This window comes from Macrobrachium nipponense, chromosome 3 (genome assembly GCF_015104395.2).
Source record: "Macrobrachium nipponense isolate FS-2020 chromosome 3, ASM1510439v2, whole genome shotgun sequence".
Taxonomy (NCBI): domain Eukaryota; kingdom Metazoa; phylum Arthropoda; class Malacostraca; order Decapoda; family Palaemonidae; genus Macrobrachium; species Macrobrachium nipponense.
Genome location: NC_087202.1, coordinates 97620485 through 97633148, shown reverse-complemented (window position 1 = coordinate 97633148; position 12664 = coordinate 97620485). Strand labels below are relative to the sequence as shown.

The 12664-nt window shown below is 44.6% G+C and overlaps 1 protein-coding gene across 1 annotated transcript in view; it reads right to left on the bottom strand.

The window, feature by feature from the left end:
• Positions 1-7297: 7297 nt before the first annotated feature.
• Positions 7298-12664, bottom strand: part of LOC135222459 (uncharacterized) — a gene marked incomplete at its 5' end in the record, with an annotated part of 64186 nt that continues 58819 nt past the window's right edge. The window contains one exon of the mRNA XM_064260546.1: positions 7298-9069. Within this exon, the coding sequence (XP_064116616.1) occupies positions 8869-9069 (201 nt within the window). The remainder of the gene's footprint in view (positions 9070-12664) is intronic.

Sequence of the window (12664 nt, the reverse complement as noted above, 5' to 3'; positions counted from 1 at the left end):
AGTTTTCTCACCTTCTTATAGGAGGGACCCCTAAGTGAACTCACCAATAGGAGGGACCTACTTATGGCGAACCCTCCCAGTGGCTACAGCTCCTAAAACCAGTTTTCTAAACTTGTCATAGTGTCTACAGCTACATTGCTCAGAAATTATATTAAAAGTGATATTGAAATATTAATGTATACTAAAATATTAAAGTATTAAAGTGTTTAAGGATGTGTAAGGACAACGCTTATTCACAATTTTCTCTGTATGTAGTTCACCATTCGCATTGTTCTTACTTCCCTCCGCGAGAGCGTTCAGCAGGCTTTCTGCCAATGTATATATCTTGTATAATCATATTTTGCGTACTTTTATATTTTGTATTATATGTCTCTCAAGAAACACAAATCGGGTCTCGCCGACCCACTTTTATTCTCTCGCGGGTCGGTAACCACATTTCCGTCCGCATCCTGGATATTTGAATTTCCCTTACCTGTAATAAAGTCAGTACACTTCTACCTGCCTCTTTGTCCACTCCTCACAACTGGTGACCCCGGTTTGGACGGTGACCCAAGCGGTTTTGGCTCAGCCATTAAGGGATTAACTACCGCCGCTCACCTTCAGAGATATTTAACGGACTCACACGGCGCCTCAGTATATATCTCTGAAAGCTCCTACCGTGGAAATAACCAACGCCTCTAATGGACTAAATACGGCATACCTTCCCAAGGTGTGTTCAGGCGTTTCCTCAAACGGTTTGGTCCGCCATTCACGACTCTGTCGACCGTTTTCTGTGAGAAAGGACAATGGGCGCAGACAGTACCCAGGCCTCCCCTGCCCCAGCGACGACCTCAGACACAGCTGCCGCTAAAGCTGTCAAATTACCCCCCTTCACAACAGCAGACCCGACCGCCTGGTTCTTCTGAGCTGAAGGGCAATTCCGGATCGCGGGGCTCGCGAACGAAGTACTGCAGGCTGACCTCGTCGCAGCGGCTCTCCCGACAGAGGTGTTCGACCAAATATCTCCCTGGCTGATCGGTCGAGCACGAACTCAACCTGTCGCACTCGATGAGATAAAAGCAAGGCTCGTGACAGCCTATTCCACACCCATCGCTGAAAAGGCCACCCGCGCCCTCGACCTAGTTACGAACCCCATGCGCGGCGCCGACCCACAGGATGCCTGGGACACGGTGATGGGCCTCGTCCGTTTGCCTGAAGTAGGTCCCGACGGGAAAAAGAAAGAAATCTGCCTGAGCCGCGAAATATTTCTGCGGCAACTCGAGCCAGACGTCCGAAAACAGCTGACCGACGTTGTACACCCTACAGGACGACGAACTACTGGAGAAAGCAAAGAAACTGACGTTGTCGAACAATGCCGTGAAGCTCGCCGCCCCCCGATCCTCCGTGTGCCTAGCCGCAGAGAAGGGAGAAGAAGATGACGACCCAACGCAAGAGATCGGCGCCGTATCCCAGGGGAAGTCCTCCCACATGCAGCGCGGTGAAAACTCCTGGTGCCTCTACCACCGGAGGTTCCGGAGATTCTCCAAGAGGTGCGAAAGCCCTTGCACCTTCCAGCAGTCAAAAAACGGCGATGGCAGACAAAACCAAAGCCGCCTGTGGCAACGGCCTCGTCGGAACCACACACCGTAGGGTTCTACGTCCGCGACGCGACCTCCGGCCGGAGGATGTTGGTGGACACGGGGGCGATGCACTCGATATTCCCGCCATCAGGAAAAGACTGTAGCCGCGAGCCTGACAAAACAACCGCCCTCATCACTGCAAACGGGACCCCCATCCATTCCTACGGCACGAAGTCCCTCGAGATATCCATCTTGGGGCAAAACTACGTCTGGGAATTCACCATCGCGGACGTCAGGATCCCTCTACTGGGGGCAGATTTCCTGGTGCAGAACGGCCTCCTGGTGGACGTGGGCCGCAAACGCCTACTCGACATGGGGACATGCCGTTCCCTACCACTGGCAGCAGGCCCGGGCGGCCCCCGCAATTTGTACCATCGCCCCCCACAAGTACGGCAACCTCCTGCAGGAATTCCCTGAAATCTTCAAACCGGAACTTCGTCAGGCGGCAGGGACGCCGCCCAAGCACGGAATATTCCACCACATCACCACCACGGGGCCCCCAACACACGCAAAGTTCCGACGACTCCCTCCAGGCTGCCTCCAGGATGCGAAGCGGGCGTTCTCGGAAATGGAACGAATGGGCATCTGCAAGAAAGAGTCAAGCCCTTGGGCGTCGCCCCTGCACATGGTACGCCCCTTGCCAAACATGCAGGATTTGACCGGGGCCCTCCATGGGGCGAAAGTCTTCACAAAAATGGACCTCTTAAAATCCTATTTTCAGGTTCCAGTGCACCCCGAGGATGTCCCCAAGACCGCCATCATCTCTCCTTTTGGCTCCTACGTCTTCCATTACTCCACCTTCGGCCTGAGAAACGCAGGGGCCACCTTCCAGCGTCTGATGGACAGCATCCTGGGGGACCTGCCCTTCTGCGTCTGCTACGTCGATGATATCTTAATTTTTTCCAGGTCCCCGGAGGAGCACCTACACCATGTCCGAGCGGTCCTGAAGCGCCTGCAGGAAAATGGGCTGGTCGTCCGCTTCGCTAAATGCACCTTCGGCGCCGAGAGGGTGGACTTCCCAACCCCAACCACGATCAAGTCCCTGCAGGAGTTCATCGGGATGGTCAACTACTACCACCGGTTCATCCCCGACGCCCCCCGCACGATGTCCCCTCTAACACAGGTCCTGAAGGGGAAACCAAAGACCCTGACGTGGGAAGCTGAACAAGAGAAGGCTTTCAACGAAACGAAGAGGGCCCTCGCCAGAGCCGCGACATTATGCCACCAAGACCCTACTGCACCCTTACGCCTCACCACTGACGCTAGCAACGTCGCCTGGGGGGCTGTCCTCGAGCAGATGGTCCAGGGTGGGCCCAAGCCACTTGCCTTCTACAGTAAAAAACTGTCAGCCGCCGAGACGAGATACAGCACGTTCGACCGCGAGCTCCTGGCGGTGTACCAAGCAGTGCGCCACTTCTGCTACCTCCTCGAGGGCGACCCTTTCACGATCAGGACTGACCACCGCCCATTGGTACACGCCTTCACCAAGGCGGGCGACGCTTGGTCAGCAAGACAGCAGAGGCACCTGGCAGCCATTGCGGAGTTCGGTTGCACCATCCAGTACGTGCCTGGCGAGAAGAACCCCATGGTGGACACCCTTTCGAGGATAGATATCAACGCCGTGCATCTCGGGATCGACTACGAAGACCTCGCCCGAGAACAGGCCGCCGACCCGGAGACCGCCGCATACCGCACAGCTATCACCGCCCTCAAGTGGGAAGACGTGCCCTTCGGACACGCGGGCACGACGCTCCTCTGTGACATCAGCACGGGCTGCCCACGCCAGCTGATCCCAGCCTCCCGAAGGAAAGCCGTATTCGACGTCATACATGGACTCTCGCACCCCTCGGGCCCGACGACGATGCGCCTCCTGACGGAGAAGTTCGTCTGGCATGGAATTCAGGACTCCCTTGAGTGGGCCAGGACCTGCATGCCTTGCCAAACTAGCAAAATCAGTCTGCACAGAATCAGGCGTGGGGGAATTCCCGCAGCCAAAACGAAGATTCGGTCACATCCACATAGACGTCGTGGGCCCCTTGCCCCTGTCGGAAGGCGCTAGATACCTCCTGACGATAATCGATCGCTCCACCAGATGGCCTGAGGCAACGCCGATGTCGGAGGCAACCACGAAACCATGCGCCGAAGCCCTCCTCGCCAGCTGGATCAGTCGATTCGGAGTGCCAGACAAGATAACTACGGACCACGGACCCGTTTTCTTGTCGGAGTTGTGGACCGCCCTGGCCCGCCTAATGAGGACATCACTACACGCCACCACCGCCTACAACCCAGCAGCTAACAGCATGGTGGAGAGAGTCCACCAATCGCTCAAGGCTTCCCTAATGGCGCGCTGCACCGGTGAAAATTGGAAGAGCCAGCTACCATGGGTCCTCCTCGGTCTCAGGACCGCCCCGCGGGCGAACGCAGAGGCATCACCCGCGGAGAAGGTATACGGGGAACCATTAACAGTCCCTGGCGAGTTCTTCCTGACCAATGCTGACGACGCCGACGTCTCAATCACCAGACTTCGGGAATCCGCCGGGAAGTTCACGCCCTGCGTCAAAACCTTCTCCGAAAGGACCAAACGCTTCCTCCCGAAGGCCCTATTATCGTGCAAACACGTCTTCATCAGGGACGACGCCCGCCGCCCACCACCCGCCGCTAACGAGACCCCGCGTCCTACTACGCACTGACAAGGCGTATCTCATATCCATCAATGGTTGCGAGGACTGGGTCACAATCGATCGCCTGAAACCAGCCTTCATCATGGACGAAAAGCCCGCCAACGCGGATTCCATAGGGCGCCTCAATCTTCCTTGGAGAGAAGCGGCTCCTTAGATCGCCAAACCTCCCAGTCGTAGCGGCGGCCGCCCTCGGAAGACGATCGAACCCCCCGAGGATCACCTCAGGGGAGGCATCCCGTCCCCAGAAACCCCCGAAGATCTACCACAGCAACTGATATCGCGCACCCGAGGGCGCCTTCCGCGAGTAACAATCCGAAGTACAAAGAAATCAGCCAACAATTATGCCTAATTATTTTCTTAAGGGTGGAGTATTTGTAAGGACAATGCTTATTCACAATTTTCTCTGTATGTAGTTCACCATTCACGTTGTTCTTACTTCCCTCTGCGAGAGCGTTCAGCGGGCTTTCCGCCAATGTATATATCTTGTATAATCATATTTTGTGTACTTTTATATTTTGTATTATATGTCTCTCAAGAAACATAAATCAGGTCTCGCTGACCCACTTTTATTCTTTCGCGGGTTGGTAATCACATTTCCGTCCGCATGCTATATATTTGAATTTCCCTTACCTGTAATAAAGTCAGTACACTTCTACCTGCCTCTTTGTCCACTCCTCACAGATGATAGTTTAAGTATATCTGGCATTTGAACTAATAAGATAGGCAGTTATAAACCTTCTTAAGGTGCGTCCACACGGTCGAACAATGTCCGACGGACAAACATTGTTGCCCATTAACAATTGTCTGCCAGTCTTTACCTTGTGAGCAGAGTAAAAGCATTGGCAAACCACCTCATCTGGTATCACTGTTTGTAGCCAGGTCTACTTCCATTGTTTCAACTGCTTATGACGTCATCCTGCTTCGCCCGTGATATGGTAACAATGTTTGTCCGTCGGACATTGTTCGACCGTGTGGACGCACCTTTAGAGGGGGGCTCTAATATATCGCAGCTTTTCGGTATTCGCAGGTGGTTGTGGAACCTAACCCCACAAATGCATGCAGTCAATTGTACTGTTTCTGATGACCACTCTGTACACTGAGACACTTTTTTGAAAGAAACATTTCCTAAGAAAGCTAACAAACTTTCTTTCTGGCTGTCACGCAACTTAGGAAAGGAGTGGTGGTCTGCCTTTTTAACAAGGGATACCAAAATTTTTCTCAACCCATGTAGTAGAAAGTGGTTTCTTTATGCTAGGTTGTAGGACAGTAGGATACAGTTTGTTTGTATGGTGTTTTTACGTTGCATGGAACCAGTGGTTATTTAGAAACGGGACAAACAGCTTTACGTGACTTTCAAACCACTTCGAGAGTGAACTTCCATCACCAGAAATACACATCTCTCTGGTCAATGAGGTTGCATGCCAACACCATACCGACCACGCCACTGAGGCACTTAGGACAGTAGGATAATCAGACCCACTGGGATGTTTGCTGCAACTTTTAAGTAAACCTTAAGTGCTTGAACCAGGCATAAAGTTTTATCTGACAAATTGAGGTTCCTTATCAGATTAGATTTTCTCTTTCAAAGGTTCTCATTCTTACCCATGAATGATGGCCCAGGGTACAATAATAAATGATGGTTAGCTGTTTGAGTGATGTAGGTTGTCCCCATCTAAGAGAGCCCAGTTTACTAATACGAGCTCCTGATGCCAAAGCAGTCAAGATGATCGCCTCTTGCAGTATATGAGTTGTAGTTGCATTGAAGGGATGACAGAAGCCTTACTACCTTATTCAGGGACCAGGTAATTGGAAACCTCGCTGGAGCAGGTCTTTGCAATATAAAAGATTGGAGAAAGGAAGTAAAAAATTTCTATATTAGAATCAGTTCGGTGGCTATTGAGCAACAGCCAGGTGGTTGACAGGATAACTGGGCGACAGCCTAGAGCAAGACTTTTTACTATGTAAATAGTATATTAAAGTATTCGTAATAGTATTAGACATGACAGACATTGACATTGATTAAAAATGATATCTTTATAATGAAACAACTGCTCAAAACTTCACTATATATATTTTCCAGTACTGCCAGTTTCTATCCCAGGTGTTGAGCTGACCTCAGGGCATAGAGACGTCGAACAGCCGGGATTAAACCCCTTGCTGGGAAAAGTAATTGCTTAATCGTCCTTATGCTGTTACCATTCTTAATGTAAATATTTCCCAAATTAATTTACTTATATAAAAAAATGAAGAATTGTTACATAAAAGTTTTGTATAACGTGTGCAGTAATAAATCTTGTGTACTACTATATTATCAGTATAACATTCACAAGCCAAATAATAACCTATTTGTTTTGACAAACCCTTATGAAGACTGTAAAACACAAATGGATATTTTTTGTCGGGAATACGTAGTATTCATGCTAAAGTATCATGTATTTTGATGAAAGAGCCCTATTGTCTCGAGTCCTATACGCAATCAGTAGACTTTTCCAACAAAGTCAGGATAACAATGATCAGTTTTTAAGTGTTCTCAGCTTTCCCCAATAATTTCACAGCAAGCTATACTATATATATTATATTGTTGTGCATCTCATTTTCCTCTATATTATTGTTGTCAAGGAATTTTCCCATTTTTTTTGTCCTATATTTCCTTTTGTAAATATTCTGGTAAACTCATTTATTACATACTTGCTCTCCACCTGCTTTTGGAAAATTTCAAGTTATTCTTGATTGTCCTAGTGCTCTTCCACATTTCATTTTTGTCTTCTTTATTTAAAATTACTTTCAAAACAGTTTCAGGATCTTGCTCCTATAACTTTTAAATTTACCATTTTCAACTTTTATGTATATTCTTTGCCTCTTTCAAATATATTTCATATTGCTCAGCTCATTATCTTAAATATCTCTCATCTCTTCTCTTGCACTGAATCCACTCCTTATACTGATATTAATGTCAATACCAGGACATTAAGGACAAAAACAAAGTACACAAACTAATGCCAGCTCTATGAAAATATATTTCCACAAATAAAAATGTTTCTATATATTAAGTCTTTGACATCAATACAAAATGGATTAAAAAATACAAAACTGTGAAAGTATTTAGATCAACTTTCAAGTAAAAATGACATATTGGTCCACTAACATGCAAAACAGGATAGTATGAAAAAGGTCAAGTTAAAAGTTTGTATCTTCTCACTCGTGACAGTTCAAAAATTTCTTTTTCTTTTCTAGAACATTGTGCTTTTTGGTCATATTTATGTAGATTTTATCATTTTATATAACATTCTTGATTTGAATGTAAAATTTCCACAGTAGGGAATTTCAAACATGTAGAATGTGTACCATTCCAAGACTAAGTCTGCCAGAGAAAAATAACCAAAGGCAGAAAATGCTTTACCTCAAGGAACAACAAAAATATGAACTGACCAAATCATTGACATCCATAAAAATACTCTTTGTCGCCTGAATGAAAGTTTACAACTCTCCCCCACAAGGAGAAACCAAAACCATTCACTACTGTTTAAACGATGTTACACAAGTAGGTAGGTAATTAGTCTTGGAGAAAATATGACTTCAACTGAATATTACAATAAAAAAATACTGGATTACAACACTCGGGAGATTCTTACAGAGTAAAATATCTAGATAATCAACGGCATCAGTAACAACAATTTTTAAAAAACTATTGAAAAGGATAAGAATGGCAAAATGTCATGGTATCTCTACCAATAGCCTTGTTTTTCTACTGGTAAAGTTACTGAAGACCTACCTCTAAAAATACCAATAGCCTTGTTTTTCTACTGGTAGTTACTGAAGACCTACCTCTAAAAATAATTTCCTTTTCGTAGATAAAATGATCTGCCAAAATTTATACATGAGGATGGTATGAAATATGGCTTAGTTTAAATTTCAAAAGTATTTAGAACATTACATTTTTCTTTTGAATTTACACATTCCTTTAAACATTACTCAAATGGAGTAAATCACCAAGTTATAAAAGCTGAACAGCTATTTTTTAGCTGTAACCCTTCAACATAATCTATAGAACTTGACATGCTACGCTGCATTTAATATACCACAGGTATAAATGCATTTGTATTCATCAACAAATAACTGCTCATTGTGCATTCTATAAAATAGTTCCTAAGAATAACATCATATATATATATATATTGTTCTTTGAAGAAACCTAAAATGATTTTGGAAGTTTAAAAATATAAATTACAGGGGAAATAAATACATCCATAAATAAATATGTGAATAAGTAAATGAATATTGCCACATGCAGTAATGAATTTGGACAATACAGATTAATGTTCTATAACTTTTCAGTTCTCCAGATTCAAGTATACCTGCATGGAAATATCACCAAAATAATAAAATGTCACTGATGCAAGATGAGCCTCTTTCCCAACTTTTCTGATATAATATACCCTTCATAGCCTAGAGCAATTACAAAGCTCTTCAATGATGCATTAAACAGAAAATAAAATCTTAGTTCCCCTTTGCATTATTACTTTAATAATAAGCAAAAGCAGTTAGACATAATCCTCTATTTCCCTAATTCACTTTCTCGAAAGAAATTCTTTTGCCACATTCCTCCAGTTTGTGACTTTACCTGGACGAAGACCTGCTGATATTGGGTCTCCTCTAGTAACAACATTGTATGGGCAGTACTTGAGTGTGTGAGCATTATCACCAGTACTTCTACACAAAGGGCAAATATATGTTCTCAATACTGGGCACTGGCATGCCCCACGCATGTCCTGTGGAAAATTGACTTGATTTTAGACTTTTTATACTGAATACACCTAACATACAGTTACTTGCTATACTTTTATTAAATAAACTGATAAGAACAAAAACATGATAAAGCTAAACACAGTATCCTAAATAATCTTGAAAGTGTGATGAACAATATCAATATAATTACCTGAGCTTCCACATGATGAATAGATTGGGGGTTCAAATATCAAAATCTGAACACTTGCCTAACTACCATCTAATACAATGTAAACAAAACCATAGGCTGGAGAGCAACCAATTTATGTACGTACAACACATAAGCTTAATTTTAAACATGACATCCTGGATAGAAAAAGTACGCAAGGAAATTGCTGAGCAATACAGAAAAGAAAGGCAAGAATGTGCACATAAAATAAGTCAGTTACAAAAAACCTTAATGGGTGCATGGAACAAAGAACAAGGCTACATAGAAAGTAAAAAAGTTGGTGGATGCCTTACCCCATTTGAGTTCTAGGAAAAGCTACCAAACTTAAGAGTAGCAACAACAGGTCATAGTTTGGAAGGGTAAGGAAAAATCCCTAAGATCTCATTAGGTGTCAATGGCAAAGTATTATCCCCTAATGACATCAGGGAGAACATTTCTCTTTCTTCCTGGGAGTAAACATCACCCATCATTCTGAAGGCCATTTCCACCACTTTGGACATGACAGTGACCGGAAGCAAAAGGGAGTTTAAATAAACAGGTGGGCAGGATTTACCCCTCACTATTGACAGTTCACTACCTTGTCAACATGTTTAATGGCCATTTCCAGCTCTCACTTGAAGAAAATTCCTAAGTGAAGAACGAATGCTTGTCTTTGTGTAAGAGGGAGTTCAGTTTCTTGTATGTACTGTACTGAAATACTGCAATGTGCACAATTGTTGCTTAAGCCCCGTCCACACGACGGGCAAATGCCCGGCAGGCACTCTGATTTGCCCGGAATTCTCTCGCTTTGAAACAGTGTTACCAGATCAAACAGCCCAATTAAGGCGGGCAGTAGACACAGGCAGGCGAACGTGACTTGGGTCAGACACCGGGCAGAGGGCAGTCAGAGCTGTGGCAGGCAACATTGGGCATATGTGATTATCAAGAAAGTACTATTATCATTGATGTTACGCTTCATGGTGTCGAGAGAAATCTATTTTTGTCTGTATTAAAGCAACTGGGTTTCTGCAGAAAGTCCCATCACAAATGGCATCAATAAAAACTGCAATCCTGATTCGTCTGACATAAAATGCAATCTGACGACTGAGCCATGAAGACCCACCCCGCCACGTCCTCCAATGTTACGTAGTATCAAGATTACTTTTATGAATAAAAATATACGGTATATTGGTCCACCCTTAATTTTTCATTCTGCATCGTAAGAATGCTATTATCTTTAAAATTCGGCTGCAAAAGAAAATTACCTGTGTCTACTTCCCACAGCGTTTTGCAAAATATATTACGGGATATAGTAAAGATTATTATTATTATTTTATTTTATTTGTTTTGGTTCTGTGGTAATCCCAAGAGCAAAATAGTCTGCCTTTTTCTACCAGTTTTATAAACTTGCAACTTTTGAAATTACCCGATGAATAAGCAACGCTCTTTCTATACGTTATTCAGCATTTTATCTTGACTTATCTTTCATTGATGCATACATATTTTTGGGGGTATTTGACTGTACGCATGTAAACATTAATCTTTATTTCCCGCATCTTCTCCCTACATAAAAAAAAACTCACCGAGTTTTCATCTTTTTTATAATTTCTTTTAGTTTAAAAAACTGATTACCCTGACGCTGTTACAACTTACGTCGATCAGCTTTAGAAAGTAAGAGGAAGCTCATCTCGTCTGGGGAGCTAGGCAGAAGATAGTACTAATGTGTAGGCTGATCCCAGTCAACTGGAGTAAGTGGGAAGGAAGAGACTGGGAGGGTGAGAGGCAATGGAAGGGGGGATGGGGGGGGGGGGGGGGGAGAGTTTGCACAGACTTCACTGGATGCCTAGAAGAATCATTATTCCGCTTTAACACTGTTTTGACGAACATGGGGATGAAAAAAAAAAGAATGATGATGAACAAGATAAGATAACAACGTGGATAAAGTGTATTAGTTTCGTTTGCAAAGAAGTTAAATCGTAATAACAGTTAAGATTCTTTATCTTTTAACCTAATGTATAAAGATCGCATCAGTTTTAAATATATAAGTAGTTCAGTCAGGGGCCAATAAACGAAGAGAGAGAGAGAGAGCGCGTTTACGGCAGTGGCGGCTCGTGGCTATCATTCATAGGGGTGCTATTTATTACATAATTTATGGTTTATGGTTTACCAGGCCAGTTTCCCGGGCCGCACGCCACCCAAATCCATCCGCCACGGTAACTAGTCCCTACGACCCCGACCTCTCACGACCTAAACCCTCGAAACATGGCGCGAACATTCAAAAAAGGCAACATGTCTCCTATAAAACCCCGCCCAGCCCCCATTGCTTACGCTAATGTCATTCCCGTTACGATACCTCTTTTTATTAACATAGGTGCCGATGTATGCGCATTCTGTAATTAATTTACCTATAGTTTTGCGAACCAATTTCCATTTTCCCGGGCCACATGCCATCCAAACAAACATGGCAGCTCCTCCGCGCCGCGAATTTTCAAAACTGTATCCTCTAAAAACTTCACCAAGCCCCCATTGCCTTTGCTTCTGCGAATTCTGTTACGATACCGCACTTTATTCACATGGGTGACACTGTAGGCCTATTCCGTCATTATTTACCTACAGTTTTGGGAGCCAATTACCAATTTCCCGGGCCGCACAACACCCAAATCCAACCGCCGCCCTAAGTAGTCCCGGCGACCCAGCATGGCCTTTATCACCTGGGCCGACCCCGCGAGTTTTCAAAGCAGTCAACATGGCGCATCCCGTAGCATCACATCCGTCCCTCGCTGCTTTTTTGAGTGAAAGTCCGGTTACTTTTGGTGTGCTATATACGTTATGCCAAGATGTTGATGTACTACGTACATATCTTTACAAAAGCGGACTGTTGGGCGATTTCAGTGGAACTTGTGACAAGTGTAAAGTGGGAACCGTGAGCCTCGTTAAAGAGGAAGACAGTTTCAATCATTATTTCAGACTGTTGGAAATCATACACTACACTAAGTCAGCACTTTAAAGAACACTTAAATATCAATCACTCTTTACACTTTGTCGATCCAACCGACAAAAACATACACACCAACACTATCGAATCTACATGGCGGGTTTTAAAAAGAAAAGTTTTGCCGCGGAGTGGTACGGTGAGAACACTGTACCCTTCTTATTTCTCAATGTACTGCATTAAAAAACGTTACTTTAACAACAGTGGTTGCCCGTTCAAAACATTCCTCGAACTCATTAAACGCACGTATCCATTAAAGAAAACAGAGTCAACGCCAACGAAAATCCGTCCTTTGTCCCGCAGTACTCCTCAACCTCAACAAACCTGAGATTGCGGTGTTCAACCGAAATGCCTATGCTAGACGTCCCGCCCCCAGTCAAAAGACCCAGAATCGCCCAACCAGAATTCTCCGACTCTGACATGGAAGATTTTCAATTGT